This window comes from Larimichthys crocea, chromosome XII, assembly GCF_000972845.2.
Source record: "Larimichthys crocea isolate SSNF chromosome XII, L_crocea_2.0, whole genome shotgun sequence".
NCBI classification, from domain to species: Eukaryota; Metazoa; Chordata; class Actinopteri; family Sciaenidae; genus Larimichthys; species Larimichthys crocea.
The window spans coordinates 9,127,841-9,142,223 of NC_040022.1; the positions used below are offsets into that span (position 1 = coordinate 9,127,841).

General features: G+C 39.3%; 2 protein-coding genes across 2 annotated transcripts; both read right to left on the minus strand.

Annotated features, from left to right (window-relative positions):
* Positions 1 to 219: 219 nt before the first annotated feature.
* Positions 220 to 8,037, minus strand: LOC104918707 (uncharacterized). The gene is made up of 30 exons (XM_010730538.3): positions 7,879 to 8,037; positions 7,678 to 7,779; positions 7,502 to 7,597; positions 7,300 to 7,386; positions 7,090 to 7,192; positions 6,871 to 6,982; positions 6,575 to 6,784; positions 6,348 to 6,482; positions 6,129 to 6,273; positions 5,867 to 6,058; positions 5,620 to 5,760; positions 5,352 to 5,537; positions 5,145 to 5,252; positions 4,843 to 4,987; positions 4,404 to 4,683; positions 4,097 to 4,155; positions 3,782 to 3,936; positions 3,403 to 3,529; positions 3,161 to 3,292; positions 2,905 to 3,069; positions 2,408 to 2,710; positions 2,238 to 2,282; positions 1,962 to 2,125; positions 1,710 to 1,881; positions 1,548 to 1,627; positions 1,393 to 1,465; positions 885 to 1,099; positions 699 to 784; positions 538 to 607; positions 220 to 392 (listed from the first exon to the last, which is right to left on the minus strand). The coding sequence occupies exons 1-30, from the start codon at positions 7,957 to 7,959 to the stop codon at positions 324 to 326; spliced, it is 4,038 nt and encodes a 1,345-aa protein (XP_010728840.3). The 5' UTR covers positions 7,960 to 8,037; the 3' UTR covers positions 220 to 323.
* A 500-nt stretch (positions 8,038 to 8,537) lies between these two features.
* Positions 8,538 to 11,395, minus strand: igfals (insulin-like growth factor binding protein, acid labile subunit). The gene is made up of 2 exons (XM_010730537.3): positions 11,298 to 11,395; positions 8,538 to 11,163 (listed from the first exon to the last, which is right to left on the minus strand). Exon 2 carries the CDS (start codon positions 11,156 to 11,158, stop codon positions 9,425 to 9,427), a length of 1,734 nt encoding a protein of 577 aa, XP_010728839.1. The 5' UTR covers positions 11,159 to 11,163; positions 11,298 to 11,395; the 3' UTR covers positions 8,538 to 9,424.
* Positions 11,396 to 14,383: the final 2,988 nt, after the last annotated feature.

Consider the following 14,383-nt stretch of genomic DNA (forward strand, 5'->3'; position numbering starts at 1 on the left):
TCTTTTCTACATTGAGGATTGTGTACCGCATATTTTCTGTAGTGTATTACTAGTTTGTTAACACTTGTTAAATTGTTACACTACAGTTATGCAATGGTTTACAGAGTTCACAAAATTATTTTTATCATCTTGAGAATTAAAATAATTTTTCATCTGAAATGTGTGAATACTCTTTGTCTCAAACACAACTTACAGAATAAAGTCTTAAAGGTCACTGGAGGAAGGAAAAGAAAAACATTTTATTAGATAACATTGAATTTAAAATATTTAGATTATCTAAAACAATGACAAAATGTGCTAATACATAGCCACCCATTTAAACTCTATGGCACAATGGTATGACAGCGCTCAGGAGACAAAGCATCGAAAAGGTAGCGTATCAGCTGCTTGGCCTGAGAGAGACAGAGAGAACACAGCATATTGAAGGTGACTAATTGATCAAAAAAGATATGTCATATTTAAGGTAAATACACAATTTGTATTAAACTATGAAAAATAAATAAAGGCCTTGAAGTAAAAGCAGAATCGTGTTCATACCTCTTTCTCATACTTGGGGTAGATGATCATTTCCCCCAATTTTTTTAGGTCGGACCTCTCCTTGTAAATCCTAGTGTAATGATGAAAAGTGTAGAAAAAAGATGAAAGTTATTGATATGTAAACACTACATGTTCACATAATAAGTTTGACTTCTCCACACCTTCGAAGGATCAAGTCAAAGTGGGTCACAATCATTTCCCCTTGCACAGCCACGATGAAACAGGGTGAAGTGGAAAGATGAGCCATCTTTTAAGGACAAAGGAGAGCAGGGAAAATCAACTGCTCGTTGCTCTATTTGCAGGAAAGTAAGCTCTTAAGCAACTTCTTCCAAAGCCAAACCTCTCACCATCTCATTTCCTCTTGAAGACAGCATCTCAGCTATATGTTTCTTCTGCTCATTATCCAGTACGCTCATCCTACCTGCCACCAGATGGCAGCCTGACCTCAGCAGCTGCTCCAGCATGTCCAGCTGGGATGGCACTTGGTTGAGGGGTGGAGCGTTTAAGGGTATCAGCAGACAGGTTGTCTGCCAGAGAGCACTTCGTATCAGGGACCCTGGTACTAATAAACAAGCACAACAAAATATTTGTTTTCTGTGTGGTTTACAAAGGTCATCTGGAACTCTGTCGTGTTTCAACATCCATTCCAAAGTCACAATAAATGATTAAATAATACAAAGTTGTATGTTAATGAATGATTGAGCCACGTAATGCTCAGTGCTTTGAGTTTAAAGTGAGTGTGTTCCTGTGATTATGCCTCAGGTGTAGCCTAATGCTGAAGAGTTTTTGTTCTTAACAGAAATGTATTACTACATATAAAATAAATAAAAATAAAACCAGACTAGTAGTCAATACCTTCATTTGGTCTTGTCGCCATCAGAGGTAAAAGACCTTCAGTGGCTAAAGGGTCTGAGCACATGTTGATTACCTGAAACAAGAAACCAAGCACAAACTCAGATTTATCAGTATGAGTTACAACCCAAGTCCTAAATCCTGTGCGACATACATACCTGCTCCTGTCTCACTGTGCAGCAGAGCTCTGGAAAAAGCCTCTTAACATCCTGAATTGCTTTCTGATTTGATGGCGATCCTACAGCATTTCAGTTCAAAGTTTACATTACATATCAATCATGGTCTTGAATGTGTACCAGTGTGCAGGGCAGGGCACTGACCATAGCTGCCTTTGTATGAATGACCCATGCCACGAGAAGTCGTTGGCAGGAATGAGTCCACTTGTTCCAGCACTTCCAGCAGCCTCTTCACAGCATTCTCCCCCTCGAGGCATAGAACCAGTGAGGAGCCAGAGCACAAGTACTCCACATGGGCTTTCAAGTCTGACAGGTCCTGCACACAAAACTCAATAAATTCTCAAGGATGGATAGCATGGAAGGATTTTTTTCAGTCAAATAATCATTCTCAGTTACACTGTCTGCAGGCAGTAGTGAGGTAGCGTTGTTTTTGTTCATGGTCACTACACGCAGGCCCACCAATGTGAGGCCACTCATTTCGAGTTTGCGGACTATCTCAGCCAGATCGTGATTCCAGATTCTTGGCTTAAAGACGCACACAGTGAGCCGCATCTGTGGATCTGAATAGAAAGTTTGATCGTTACTGTTACTGTTACACTACATCAAACAAAGCTCAATGTGGTTATTGGAAGTACTGTTTAAGATGGGGTTGCTTTTCTTTTATACACAAACCTTTTATACTGCAAGTCTGAGGAAGAAGTTGGAGTATTGTGTCATCTGTAGAGGAAAAAAGTGGGATGATGAGCCTACTCCCAAGACCATCTGCTTATTTGTCTTTAAACGTTGTACTTTTCCTCAAGAGATTTTAAACTTGGTATCTCAATGCATTCGACAAAACCTACCAGGAGTCATCTCATGCTCAAAGAAGAAAAGGGAGGCTTGTCTGAAAGCCGCTTCCGGTGTGGGTGACATCAGTGCACTGACGTTACCAGGGTAATTGTGTGGTAGGAGCTTCCTCAGTGAAGCAGAAGCTTCCACCTGTCTAAGAGCGCACACCAAGGCAGGAGAGGACATCAGATTTTCCAAGCTGTCGAGATAGAGCTGCTCTCCCACCTCATATGGACTCAGTTCCTGCGCCTGAAATCGACTCAATGCAGGCAGATACTTCAGGCCAAGCAGCTTTAATCTCGCATGTTGCCCATCACCTTGATTATAAAAATAAATAAAAAAAACAACAATATTCCAAATATGTAAAATAATTCACAAATCTGTTTATTCATTAAACTGTGTAGGCTGATATGTGTATTTGTGACAGTGTATTCTGTTTGTTTACTGCCACCTCCAGTTCCAAAGCCAAGGACAGGCTGTGCTCTCGGAAATACAGCTGAGCTTCACCCACCTTCTGCCTCTTCTGTCAGTACTCTGTGTAGGAGGCTCAGGCCATGGCTCATGTCTTTCCCACACAAGGTTAAAACCACAACTTGCTCCATGTTAGAGTTGGATGAACGCTTCTGACGGGACAGGATCACACTGGAGGGATCTGGCAATGACCACATGCACCTAACTAAAAAGAACATATATATAAGAAACACAAAGGGCAACAATAGAGGAGCATCTACTATAATCTTTACTGACTCTGAACACTCAGACCTTACCAAAGATATGAAACAGGTTACTGCTGTAAGGCACAGTGTGGAAACAGAAGCTTGGGTCTACTGTGTGAACACCATCAATTCTCGAGTGGATGCAACCCAAAAGGTTTTGTGCCATAAATTCTCTCATTAGGGCTGAAAAATATGAGAACTGCAAGGTTATTTTCTTGATAAAGAAAAAAAAAACACAGACAGTTTACTTTGCATATAATTTATGAAGATGACTTATGCTGTGGAATTTAGACCTGCTGGCAGACTAACACTGTGGTGAATCGCATTTTCTTTCCTCAATAACAACACCAGGCAGTGAGAGTGCAGCTCCCGCTCTTCCTGATCCAGGGTCACAGTGTGTGGACTGCAGAACACAGGTGCCTATAGAAAACAAATACACAGGCTTCAAGACTTCAAGTGTACAGGAGTACAAGGAGAAATCTGTGATTCCTTAGACCCAAACAGCTGGAAAATCGATCATTCTTGTTTGCATTTGCTGCTGTCTAAGAACTAAAATCCATTCTCCTTTCCACATCTACCTTCTCTACAATTCCTCTTATCCTATCTTTTTACCCTTCTATTCTACACACTGTGCTTCTGAAAGTCTGAACTCTGAGTATTTTGTAGTTTTACCTGCTGTTTGTTGAGTCCAAGGACTTTGGTTCCATTGGTTTGAAGCTGCAGCCTCTGCAGCCCCATCAGACTCAAGCCTCTGCGTTCACAAACAGCCAGAATTTGGCTGTAGCAATATGGAGGCACGACGGGCGACACAACAAGGAGTAAGTCAGCTGTGAAGGGGTACAGAAGGATTAGCAGCCTCACTTAAGCAAAAAATCTTTGATCCTTGCTATAAACAAAATTTCCTTCAGGACAGTTAAGATGAAAGTTGAAAATTAAATGTGTTTCCCTAAATTGTTATAATTTTGGCTCCTTGTTGAGTCGCAGTACCTTTTGTTGTAGCACACAGAAAGGAAGGTGATCTGCTTAGGCTGCCACTGACTCTGCCACTGAGTCCAAAACAAAAGTCAGGGTCACTTTTAGTAGAAAACAGTTTCACAGTAAACTTTTTACAGAATCTAAACATGTAGATATATATTTAAATTACAAAACCAAAAACAATAACAACATTTTATTTTTTCAAATCCAACTCACGATGGGTCAAAAAAATTGATTAAATGAAATAATAATAATAATAATAATAATAATACACAAAGTAAAACATATCATACATATCACTGGGATTTTGACAACAAACCTATTCAGCTGGTTGTGATACTGTACACTTCCTTCTCTGACTCTTCCTGAAAACCACAAGCACAGCTCCTTGTGAACCTGAGTGGCCAGTCCGGGGGAGTAGAGGAGTGGAGGTTGTTGAGTACTGTAATGGATAGTGGTTGGATCTGTCTGTCTGGGCAGCAGAAGATCTAAGGTACTAGTTAAATCTTTCAAAACTGAGTGAGCATGAGGGCCCCGAACAGCCAGGGCAAGAACAGGCTGGCATGTCTCATCGGTTCTCTTGATGACTGGCACAGCACCTTTTGAATCAGAGAGAGTGTTTTTAAAGACTATTTTTATTCAGTGAAGATATTGTCAAAGGCCTGAAGCCAACGTTGGATCCAGGACACACACTAGGCCAATGAGCCAGAAGGAGTTACTAAGTATTTTATGACCAGATGGCTTTAGCTACGTCCTACCAGCACCGTCACTCAGGAATTCCTGCGGTGGATAAAGGAGCCGCAGACCACACACATCAAGTCCTGAGTCGAGAATAAGCTGGAGGGTGTAATGTGTTATGATGGGATGTAGGAAGAAAGCTTTGCTTCCCACAGCAACTGATACCTGCAACAAAAAATAAATACACAACTTAACATATATCCAATTACTCCATCTTTACTAGTTTGCCTCTTATTCAGTGCTTCCTCGAAACAAAAGAAAGCTGATTAAAAAAACAACAACCACTACTGCAAAGTCCACTTTTGAAGGACAACATGCTCACCTCTGTGTGGAGATCTAGTGTGGTCTCTCTCCCCTTACAAACATGCTCCTGAGTTTCCACAGTCTGCCAGTAAAACCCTGGACTGAGACCAAACACCCTATCTATAACCTGAAATACAAAGCCAAGGGAACAGAATACAGTTAACAGAATGCTAAATCATCTAAGTGCTTGAAAATATATTAAATCACACTCTCTGATGTAAACCACCTTTTTCTTAGAGGTAGCAGAGATGAAATGATTTAAATAGGAAGAGGGGAGATGGATAGGTGAGGGACAGGCTTGCTGGTCCAGCAGGGTTTTGAGCTGAGGTAGCCAGTGGGCAATGAGACTGAATGAGGTCTCAGACAGGAATCTATACACACGCTTATAGAAATGGATGTCTTTGTCCCTTTCCTACAAAACAAACAAAAAGAACAATCAGCGCTAAGATTAATAAAAAAAAATTAGGATTTTTTATTTTTTTTATTTTATTTACCCTTGCTGCATAACAGTGACGTGCCACAACTAAAACATGCAAAGCCAGTCCATCCTCTGTCCACAGCTGCTGAAGTCCTGCAACCCAGAATGGGACCTTTGCACCAGCCTCACCTTCATTGTGACGTGGATCTGGGCCAACCTAATATACATTAACAAGTGATCTTTACATGGTGAGCATGAACTCAGCTTTACAAATAAAAAAAAACATTGGCACACAAGAGAGAGAGAAGCCACTGCTCACTAACCAAAGACAGAAACCAAGCCACTAAAGTGTTGTAGATGTGTGATCTGGTTGCAGCTGGATACAGATGTTTTCTCCTGTCATTAGCTCTGTCTCCAACCATGCCAGGACTGGAGAGGTTAACAATCAGTAGCATACACCCCTTACTTCCAGTCTCTGCAGGTAATGCGCTGATTGACGGTAGTTGAAACGCCTCCTGAAACACAAGTCATAATTAGAGTAGGCCATTTTTAAGTGGTATGAATGTTGATTTTTGCTGCACTTACAAAATCAAAAAGGACATCAGTTTTTTCTGCAGCTGGCTGCAGCTGATTGACAGATTTGATTGGACGATGTATTTCCAGTTGCCTAAGAATTTCCTGGTGTTGTTCATGTTGCAATGTCTGTTTAACTTGTTGTCCCTGTTGGCCACTAACAAAAGCATTGTGATGGTTAATATATGACTTTATTATCAACATGCTGAATGAATAAAGGAAAAGAAATACCTCTGCTGCTTTGGTTCTTTGATTGTACTTTGCCGAGTTGTTGTTTTCTTCTCTCTATACTTATTGGGATCTTTATTCCCATTTATATTCATCTTCCTTATTTTCTGAAGCAACATGCTCATGCCAGTCACTTCCCTGGAAGCAGAAAAATGACAATATGAAAATAAATGAAAAGGATTGGACTGAAGCATGACAAATGTTTCTAATGCAGGATATATTTATTATACCTGCCCTCCATCTGTGATCCAGTATGCACTTTAAGATTGGGTTTCTTTGCAGGTGGTGTTTCCTGGAGGGTGTTGTGTTTGGCGGGTGACTTGGACTCTGATGAAATATTTGGGGATGTTCTTGGTGGTTTTATTAAAGGATCACAGCAACGCAGGTCAATATAAACAGTGGGACATTCTTTGTGGCTCCGCTGCAACTCTGCTGCCATCCTTACCACAAACGATTCATGAAAAATGTAATCATTAGAATTATTTACCAAATTTAGTCACAAAGCCTTAGCAGTGATATGACATACCCGATGTGGTTTAGACTTCTCACAGGCTCTGACACAAATTTAGATGTTTGGCTATTAGAGAAAGCAACAAGTTTCTCCATCATATCCCCCTGGGATCTGCACTTGTCACAATCTATGAACAGAAATCGGATTGAAACTATAACACAAGATTATAATGTAAATTATAAAGTACATTAAAATACATTATAAAATACAATTTTGTTCAATATAGCTACTTGCCTTCATGCGTCTTTGCAGGCACAACTGATGCACATTGTTGCAGGGATAGCCCATCCCCTGCCACATTTTGGAGGACATCATCCAAATCCCACTGGTCAAGTCTCTGAAACCAGTGTTTTTGACAAGAAGGAGAATATTTACCCGCATTAATCATAACTGGTGATGATTATCCTTGATCTTTTTTTTTTTTTTTTACTTTTCCAAACTCACCGCAAATGAGAGAACAGGAAAACCCTCATCAGATTTTACTGAGGCCTCCAGCCTCGTATCTACAATACCTCCCTCGTAAGCACCTGCCTGTTAATGGTGAAAGAGAAAAGAAAAAGATGCTTATTCAGTGTACACCATGATACACTGGTACATTTTAATACTTTAATACTGCCCACACCAGTGACTCATTGATGTAATGCACCTTGAAATCAGCATCAGGGTGTTGTGTAGCACAACGAGCTGTAGTGGTGACTTCTTCATCCAACTTCTCTTCTGGTTTCACAGGTTTCATCAGCTCCTGATTGAGAAAACCACTGACATTACTGCTACTGATTTCCTGATATTACATCTGCACTCATGAGTTTATAATGAACTAACCTCTGGTTCATCATCATCCATTGAAAAACTGAAGTCTTCTGGGACCGCCAGGGAAAGACTAGCTGGTCTTTGATAGACAGTGACAATCTGTTCATCATCAAACTGTAATAACATAACGGTCATTATTTGGTGCTGCGATATATATATTTTTATTTGTTAGTTAGCAGACTTAAACACATCTTTAGAAAGGTAAAAACATACCGATAAAGAATCGAAGTCTATGGTCGGTATAAGTGGTTTCACCTTCTCCAGAATTGACTCCAAACACGACGAATAATTCATAACTTTATGTCTCCGAGTAAGTTCAAGGACTAACGTTAACCGTTTATGTGCTGCAGTTCATGTTGCTATTGGCAACGGAAAGCTTCTGCAGCACGTGTGCGCCGTCAACAATGGTGCCTTCAGGTGCTGTCAGAAATATCACACCTGAAAAAAAAACAACAACACAAAAATAGTGTTTCACACCTGAGCAGGCGACTGACGTTAACCTGCAGGCCTTATTCTGTGATTGTTCATGGATGAGAGTGTGAGAGAGAGTTGTGGGGCAGATTAAACTCATTATTCTGCATACATGTAACTTAGTAAGCCGTAAATTCACTGTATGAACATGCTGCCATGTTAGCAGACAGGTTCAGTTGTGCTCAATGCTGGCTAGCTGTGGTGCTAGCAAACTGACTGCAAGGTAAGGTTTTACTGTTGGCACGTTTTCATGATATTATGTTGTTGTTTTTTTCTGTAAAACCTTTTTCTAATATATGCTATAATGTGTTTGCATATTTGTCTGCAAACGCCAGTAGTGTAGTAGTGTGCTTGTGGGTACATTGAACATTTTAATCAAAATAAACACACAGTGATTTCAAAACGTTTATTGCTTTTATTAAGGCAATTTCCCAACAGTGTTTTGTTTTTAAAGTAATAACTTGGATTTTTACTACACCAAATAATACACACTTCAACATACTTGAAGACATTTTAGTGTCTGAGCTGTGCAGATAGGCTATTTGCCAGTCATTTCTGCCAAACGTTTATTCAACCAGCCCAGTCACATAAATGATTAACTAAATTGTGACTTGAAGCCTAATGGTTTAAACTTACAATTTTGTGAAATGAACATTTCAGTTTTGTGGTTCTTAGATTTGCATAATGTTTAGTACAAGCCATGGTTTTTCAGTTGTTTCTGGCCGTGTATTCCCATTTTTATTGAGAAGAAGTAGAAATAGAAGTAGAAATGTAATTTATTTCTGTGTTCAAGGGCATGAAGGAATGTCCAAGTGGTTAATGGAGGATCAATAACCTTCAAAATATATTTAAATATTTTAAAAAATACATCCAAATGCATCACATTTAAAGATATCTCTCATTAAAACATGTTTCCATGTTTCAAGTAACATCACCTAGTAACCTGATCCCAAAGTGGTAAAACACAATCTATCTCATTCTCCATAGTCAGTAAACCAAAGTATCAGCTGTAGCAGCTGTAGTTGCATTTTTCCACAATGATATTCACTATTATCATACTGTATTACATACTGAGAAAGTCCCTCAAATACTTATTGAAACATTTTATTTAAAGGTTATAGATCAATTTGTCTGTAAATAGTAAATGTGAATAAAGAACCTGAATCATGTATTGTAATCATTCAATTTACATTACAATTTAAATCTTGGAATCAGAAACTGAATGAATTTGGATTGTTTAAAATATCAACCCCAAACCAACTCCCTAAACACATCTGTGCATGTTTGTCTAGCAGCTTTGGAATAGTTCACTGTCAATATCCCGCAGGTCCTGACCAGCTAGATATGGTGGGCTGTTGCATGTAATGTTGTTGTATATGGTGATTGTTGTGTCAGGCTCTTCACCCTCTGCGTGGGTCTCCACTTGCCGAGGTATCACCAATGGATTCCTCAAGCTGTAGTTTCTGAGTGGGAGGGCACTGCAGTCGCATTTCCACCGGTTCCCAGATAGCAAAAGTTTTTCCATATTCTCAGGGAAATCAGGGACCATGCTTGTCAAAGCATTAGCTCTCAGATCCAGATAGCGCAGCCTTGGGAGTAGCTGCTTTGTGCCATTCTGCAAAAATTGTCGACATTCATTGTTGGACAACAGCAAGTACTCCATATTCTTTAGACCAGAGAATGTATGGGTTGTCAGAACCTCCAACTTGTTGAAACTCAAGTCCAGTCCCAGTAGGCCTACCAAGTCCACAAAACTCTGGCGTTCCACCACTGAGATATTATTGTGTTGCAAGAAAAGCCTACGCAGACCTGAGAGTCCATTGAAAGCTTGAGTTGTGATCCTTGTTAGGCAGCCTCTATCCAGATGAAGGCTGTGAAGCTTTGACAGACCTTTGAACACTTGGTCTGGCAGACTGTGGAAGCAGCTACCAGACAGGTTGATGACAGCCACATGAGAGAGCCCTGTGAAACTACCCACTTGTGCCTCCTGCACTTGATTGTGCTCTAACTCGAGGACCTCCAGATGACCAAGCCCTTCAAAGATCCGTTCTCCCAGAGCCCGAATCCTGTTGTAGCTGAGTCTTAGCTCTTCTAAGTACTGAAGATCACGGAAAGTCCTGGGCCGAATTCCAGTGATAGAGTTGTTGGAAAGACGCAGAACATGAAGACTGAGCAGGCCCAAGAAAGTCTCGTCATGGAGAGAGGTCAGTCTGTTGTTGGTGAGATCCAGCCATCTTAGCGACTTCATTCCTACAAAGGCTCTGGGTACCACTGTCACAATTTGATTCTGGGCCAGGTAAAGCTTTTGCAGTTTAGTAAGTTTAACAAACACATTAGCCTTGATGACCTTGAGATAATTTCCAGTCAGATCCAACTCTTTAAGCTCAACGAGATTTTGGAAAAGCTGTGGCTGCAAGTAAGCAAGTCTGTTCCCTGCAAGAACAAGTTCCCGTAGACCGTGCAGGTCTTGGAAAGCTGTCTCCGGTAAAACTGCAATTGAGTTCCTTCCTAGGTTGAGAAGCCACATGTGTGAGAGTCCTGCAAACAGGCTTTCCTCAATACGTGTGAGTTGGTTGTTATGCAGACTAAGTGAAGCAAGGTTAGGTGTATTCTGGAATATTGTACCTGGTAACATCCGGATACGATTCCGCTCAAGGTGAATGTGTGCTAGCGACCTAAGTCCTTTGAAAGCCTGAGGGTCAAGTGTCACCAGCTGACCACTCTGCAGATTTAAAAAGTCCAGGTTAGTAAGATCCTTGAAAGATGACGCTGGGAGTGAGGTGAACAAGTTGCCATCCAGCCAGATAGAGTGAGTAGACGGTGGCATGTCAGATGGGACTTGCGTGAAGTTCCGAGCACTGCAGTACATGTTGAGCTCCAAGCTGTAGTCATCATGAAAGCAGGTGCATACCTTTGAACATGGAATAGGCTCTTCAGCTACTTTCTCCCCAGCTGTGTCAGGGTCTGCCAACACCAGTGATGTTCCCAGTACCCACAACACCAACAGCACAATGGTTTGCATACCAGCTGTGGACAAAATATTTACAAAAAAATTTAATTCACTCCAAAATCCCCAAATACTATTATTATAGTTATATTATAGTTATATTATATTATTATAATAAGGTTTGATGCTTTAAGGCCTAAGTTATATTGCTTACCTTAAATCTGAGAGGTCTTGATTTAAGGTGTGCAGGCTGTGAAATACTGAATGACTGAAACTTGTGTAAATGTTTGTATGAGGAATGGAGTCTGCCAAGCCTCCAAAACCTTTTTTTTAAAGTCAGGTGCACTGAATATGTGCATTAACCCATTCATGTCCATTAGAGCTGAATGTTGCTAATAATTGACCTGACTTTTTTTTTTCCCTCAGTTTCCTATTTTGTTTTACACCAACATCATCTCAATGCAAAAATCTGATGTCCTTAATAATTTTAATGTTATAAAGTTTGTAAAATAAGAATATACTTTCCAGTGCTTCAGTATGTACATACACCTCAATTATCAACTATCTTACACATAGTGTATTGTCAATGTAATAAGGGATTCAGTGTAAGTGGCCTTTGGTGTTGACTAAAGTCAGGGTCCTGTCACTGAGTGCATATGCTGTTCACTATTCCAATATATATCAGTTAATATCTAACTGATATACAGTGGTATAGAGATAAGATGAACTCAGTGCACTAGACCCATGACCACTGACTGTATATAGTTAGTTTACATTTATGATGATTTTTTTTCACCGTTTTTCTTTACCTTTTTCAGAAAGGAGCATTTGATAAGTGGTTATGTGGTACTACTCAACTTACCTTGTATACCTAAAACCAACCTGTCTGCACAATGGTAGCCTCACAACTGTATTTATGATGCCTCATAAAAAACTGTAATGCCAGCGTCATTTCTGTTTCATTCATTTGTTTGACAGTGCTGGATGAGGTCAGTTCCAGGGGTCCATTTCCCAACTTTCTGTTTACTCTTTTTCTCGGTATCTGGGTTCTTTCAGATAACCATGAACTGGTCATGTTCTAAAGGACAGCCACATTCAGATAACACTGTGTACTTCCACATGAATTTCATTGATTGACTTTTAACTGGCATGTCGGATATATTCTCTCAGTTTGTAATGTCTCTCATTCAAATCTGCTCCTCCTTTGGATTCAGTAAATAAGCAGGGTACATAACACACAGCACAACCTGACCTCCTTCTGTTACCTAAAGTTAATACTCTTTACATGCAAATTCATCACCTTTCTAAATATTCTGGTTTTATACTATCATTTTATATTTATATTTACCGGTAAGTAATAGGCCCACACAAATGAATGTAAATAAATAAAATCAATATTTTTAAATGTGTAAATTATATTTAATTGAACCCATTTATCTTGAAGAATAAATGAGCCACAAACTTGGACACTGAACAGAGCGATTCTCAGGTATTATTTGGTTTTCCTGTAGCATTACTTTGAATATTTTTTGTGATAAAAGAAGTTACCATACCAAAAAAAAGTACAAATCATACATATTTTTATTGCCGTAATTACATGTAAAATGTGTCATAAATACCAATATGTACTCACTAAAACCTTTGTTAATATGCATGTGTCTTACTAACCAGTCAGTCTTTTTTATTTCTCTTGCCAGTAGAGAGCACTGCCGTTCTTTTGTCACATCTTGGCCCAACAGCTTGTATGTCCTTTGTCTCTAAAGGGCTCTTTTAACCTTAACCTTAATCTTAATGAAACTGTTTGTTTCATGCTAAATAGAGTATGACCAGAAGTGATAATTTTAAGCATACAGTAGATCATGTAATGAGTTCAGTATTGCCAGTTAACACTATAGCCATTAGATAGCCATGTTTCCTGATGTCCTTTGGCAAGGCACATGGGCCCTGATATATCAACACTTGAAAGGGTGGTTTGCTGTTTTGCTTCAATAAAAAGAATATCAAGTGATTTTACAAAAACAAAACACTGCAGATTTTATTGATGTTTCAGTCATAAAACTGCTGCACCGAATGGTGACCATGGTGAGTTGTTTCATGAGTGTTGCTCCTCTGACAAAAACCTCTAATTGGCTCATTCTCCGACACTCAATCAGGTTTCCAGGTTTGTCAGGTGCTGTGTGCTTCCTGAGTGGAAGAGAAGAGTGTTCATAGTGAGTGGCAGAGCCTGCTGCTGTGGCTGTAAATGCTCGACTGGGCTGCGTCTTGCTTCTGGAAGGGTAATTTCCTCAAATAATTCTGGATATATTTTGTGCTTCCTCAGCAGTGGGAAACAGGCCTGAGAGGCATTATGTCAATCTAAATTGAATTGATACATGCCGATCAATGTTGAAATCCATCATAACATCTCTTTCATTTGACTACTCTACTAAATACCAGGGAACATACTGTACATGGGTCCCCAGAATAATTCAGTTGCTGCTTTGTTGGGTCAATTAAGTTTAAATTTAGTGCATCTCTTTTGTATTGGCATGTTTAATTATTGTCTGTCAAGCTTACACTGAGAAATTTGGTGGTCTTTTAAGATTTGTGGTTGGGTTATAAAGTGTACTTCATATTTATTATTGAAAATATAATATATAGTCAAAGTCTTGCTCCACAGTTTGGGTCAGTAATCGAAATTCATCTTTAACTTATATCAGCTCTAACTTTATTATCCCTTATGGGGAAAATTGTCTCAGTCATTGAACACAGATTTCAACATAAAACATAGTGAATACATAAAACATAATACAAAAACATTGATTTTATCCATCTGTAACTGGGATAAAGAGTATCTTAAGTTACGTGTCACAATATTAATAAATCCTGTGAAGAATTTCTGAACGTTTGACCAAAATAAATAAATAGTTCCTTAAGCCCTTATCTTAACTTTCAATCAAGTTTTATTAACCCTGGCAATGGGTGTTTGAGATATGCTAACAAACAGATGGAGGTTAAAATCCATCAATAGACACAAGTAGGATTATGACTCAGACATTATCATCTGTTTTTTGTTTGTTTTGAGTTTTTGCTTAGGCTGCTATCCAAGTATTTGTACACAATATACGGTCAGAGCCAGTTCTCCCATGAAACCATAGAGCATTTCCAGTTACCTTGTCAAACATAAAACACTGTTAGATAACTCATTTCTAAAAAGATCTATTGAGTTATTAACAGCTGTATTTTTGTAAAGCAAAGACAGCCAAACACCACAGTACAATGCTAAGTGAACCTTAGATAAGCATATAAAAGCCAGCAGAT

What these genes read in the sequence shown, in the direction of transcription:
- LOC104918707 (XM_010730538.3), bottom strand. Translation starts at nt 7,959, where the DNA reads ATGAATTATTCGTCGTGTTTGGAGTCAATTCTGGAGAAGGTGAAACCA. An exon ending in TAACCTGTTTCATATCTTTG is followed by an intron (nt 3,070 to 3,160) that starts GTAAGGTCTGAG and finishes TGTTCTTTTTAG; the next exon opens with TTAGGTGCATGTGGTCATTG. An exon ending in GCACAGTGAGACAGGAGCAG is followed by an intron (nt 1,466 to 1,547) that starts GTATGTATGTCG and finishes TTCTTGTTTCAG; the next exon opens with GTAATCAACATGTGCTCAGA.
- igfals (XM_010730537.3), bottom strand. Translation starts at nt 11,158, where the DNA reads ATGCAAACCATTGTGCTGTTGGTGTTGTGGGTACTGGGAACATCACTG.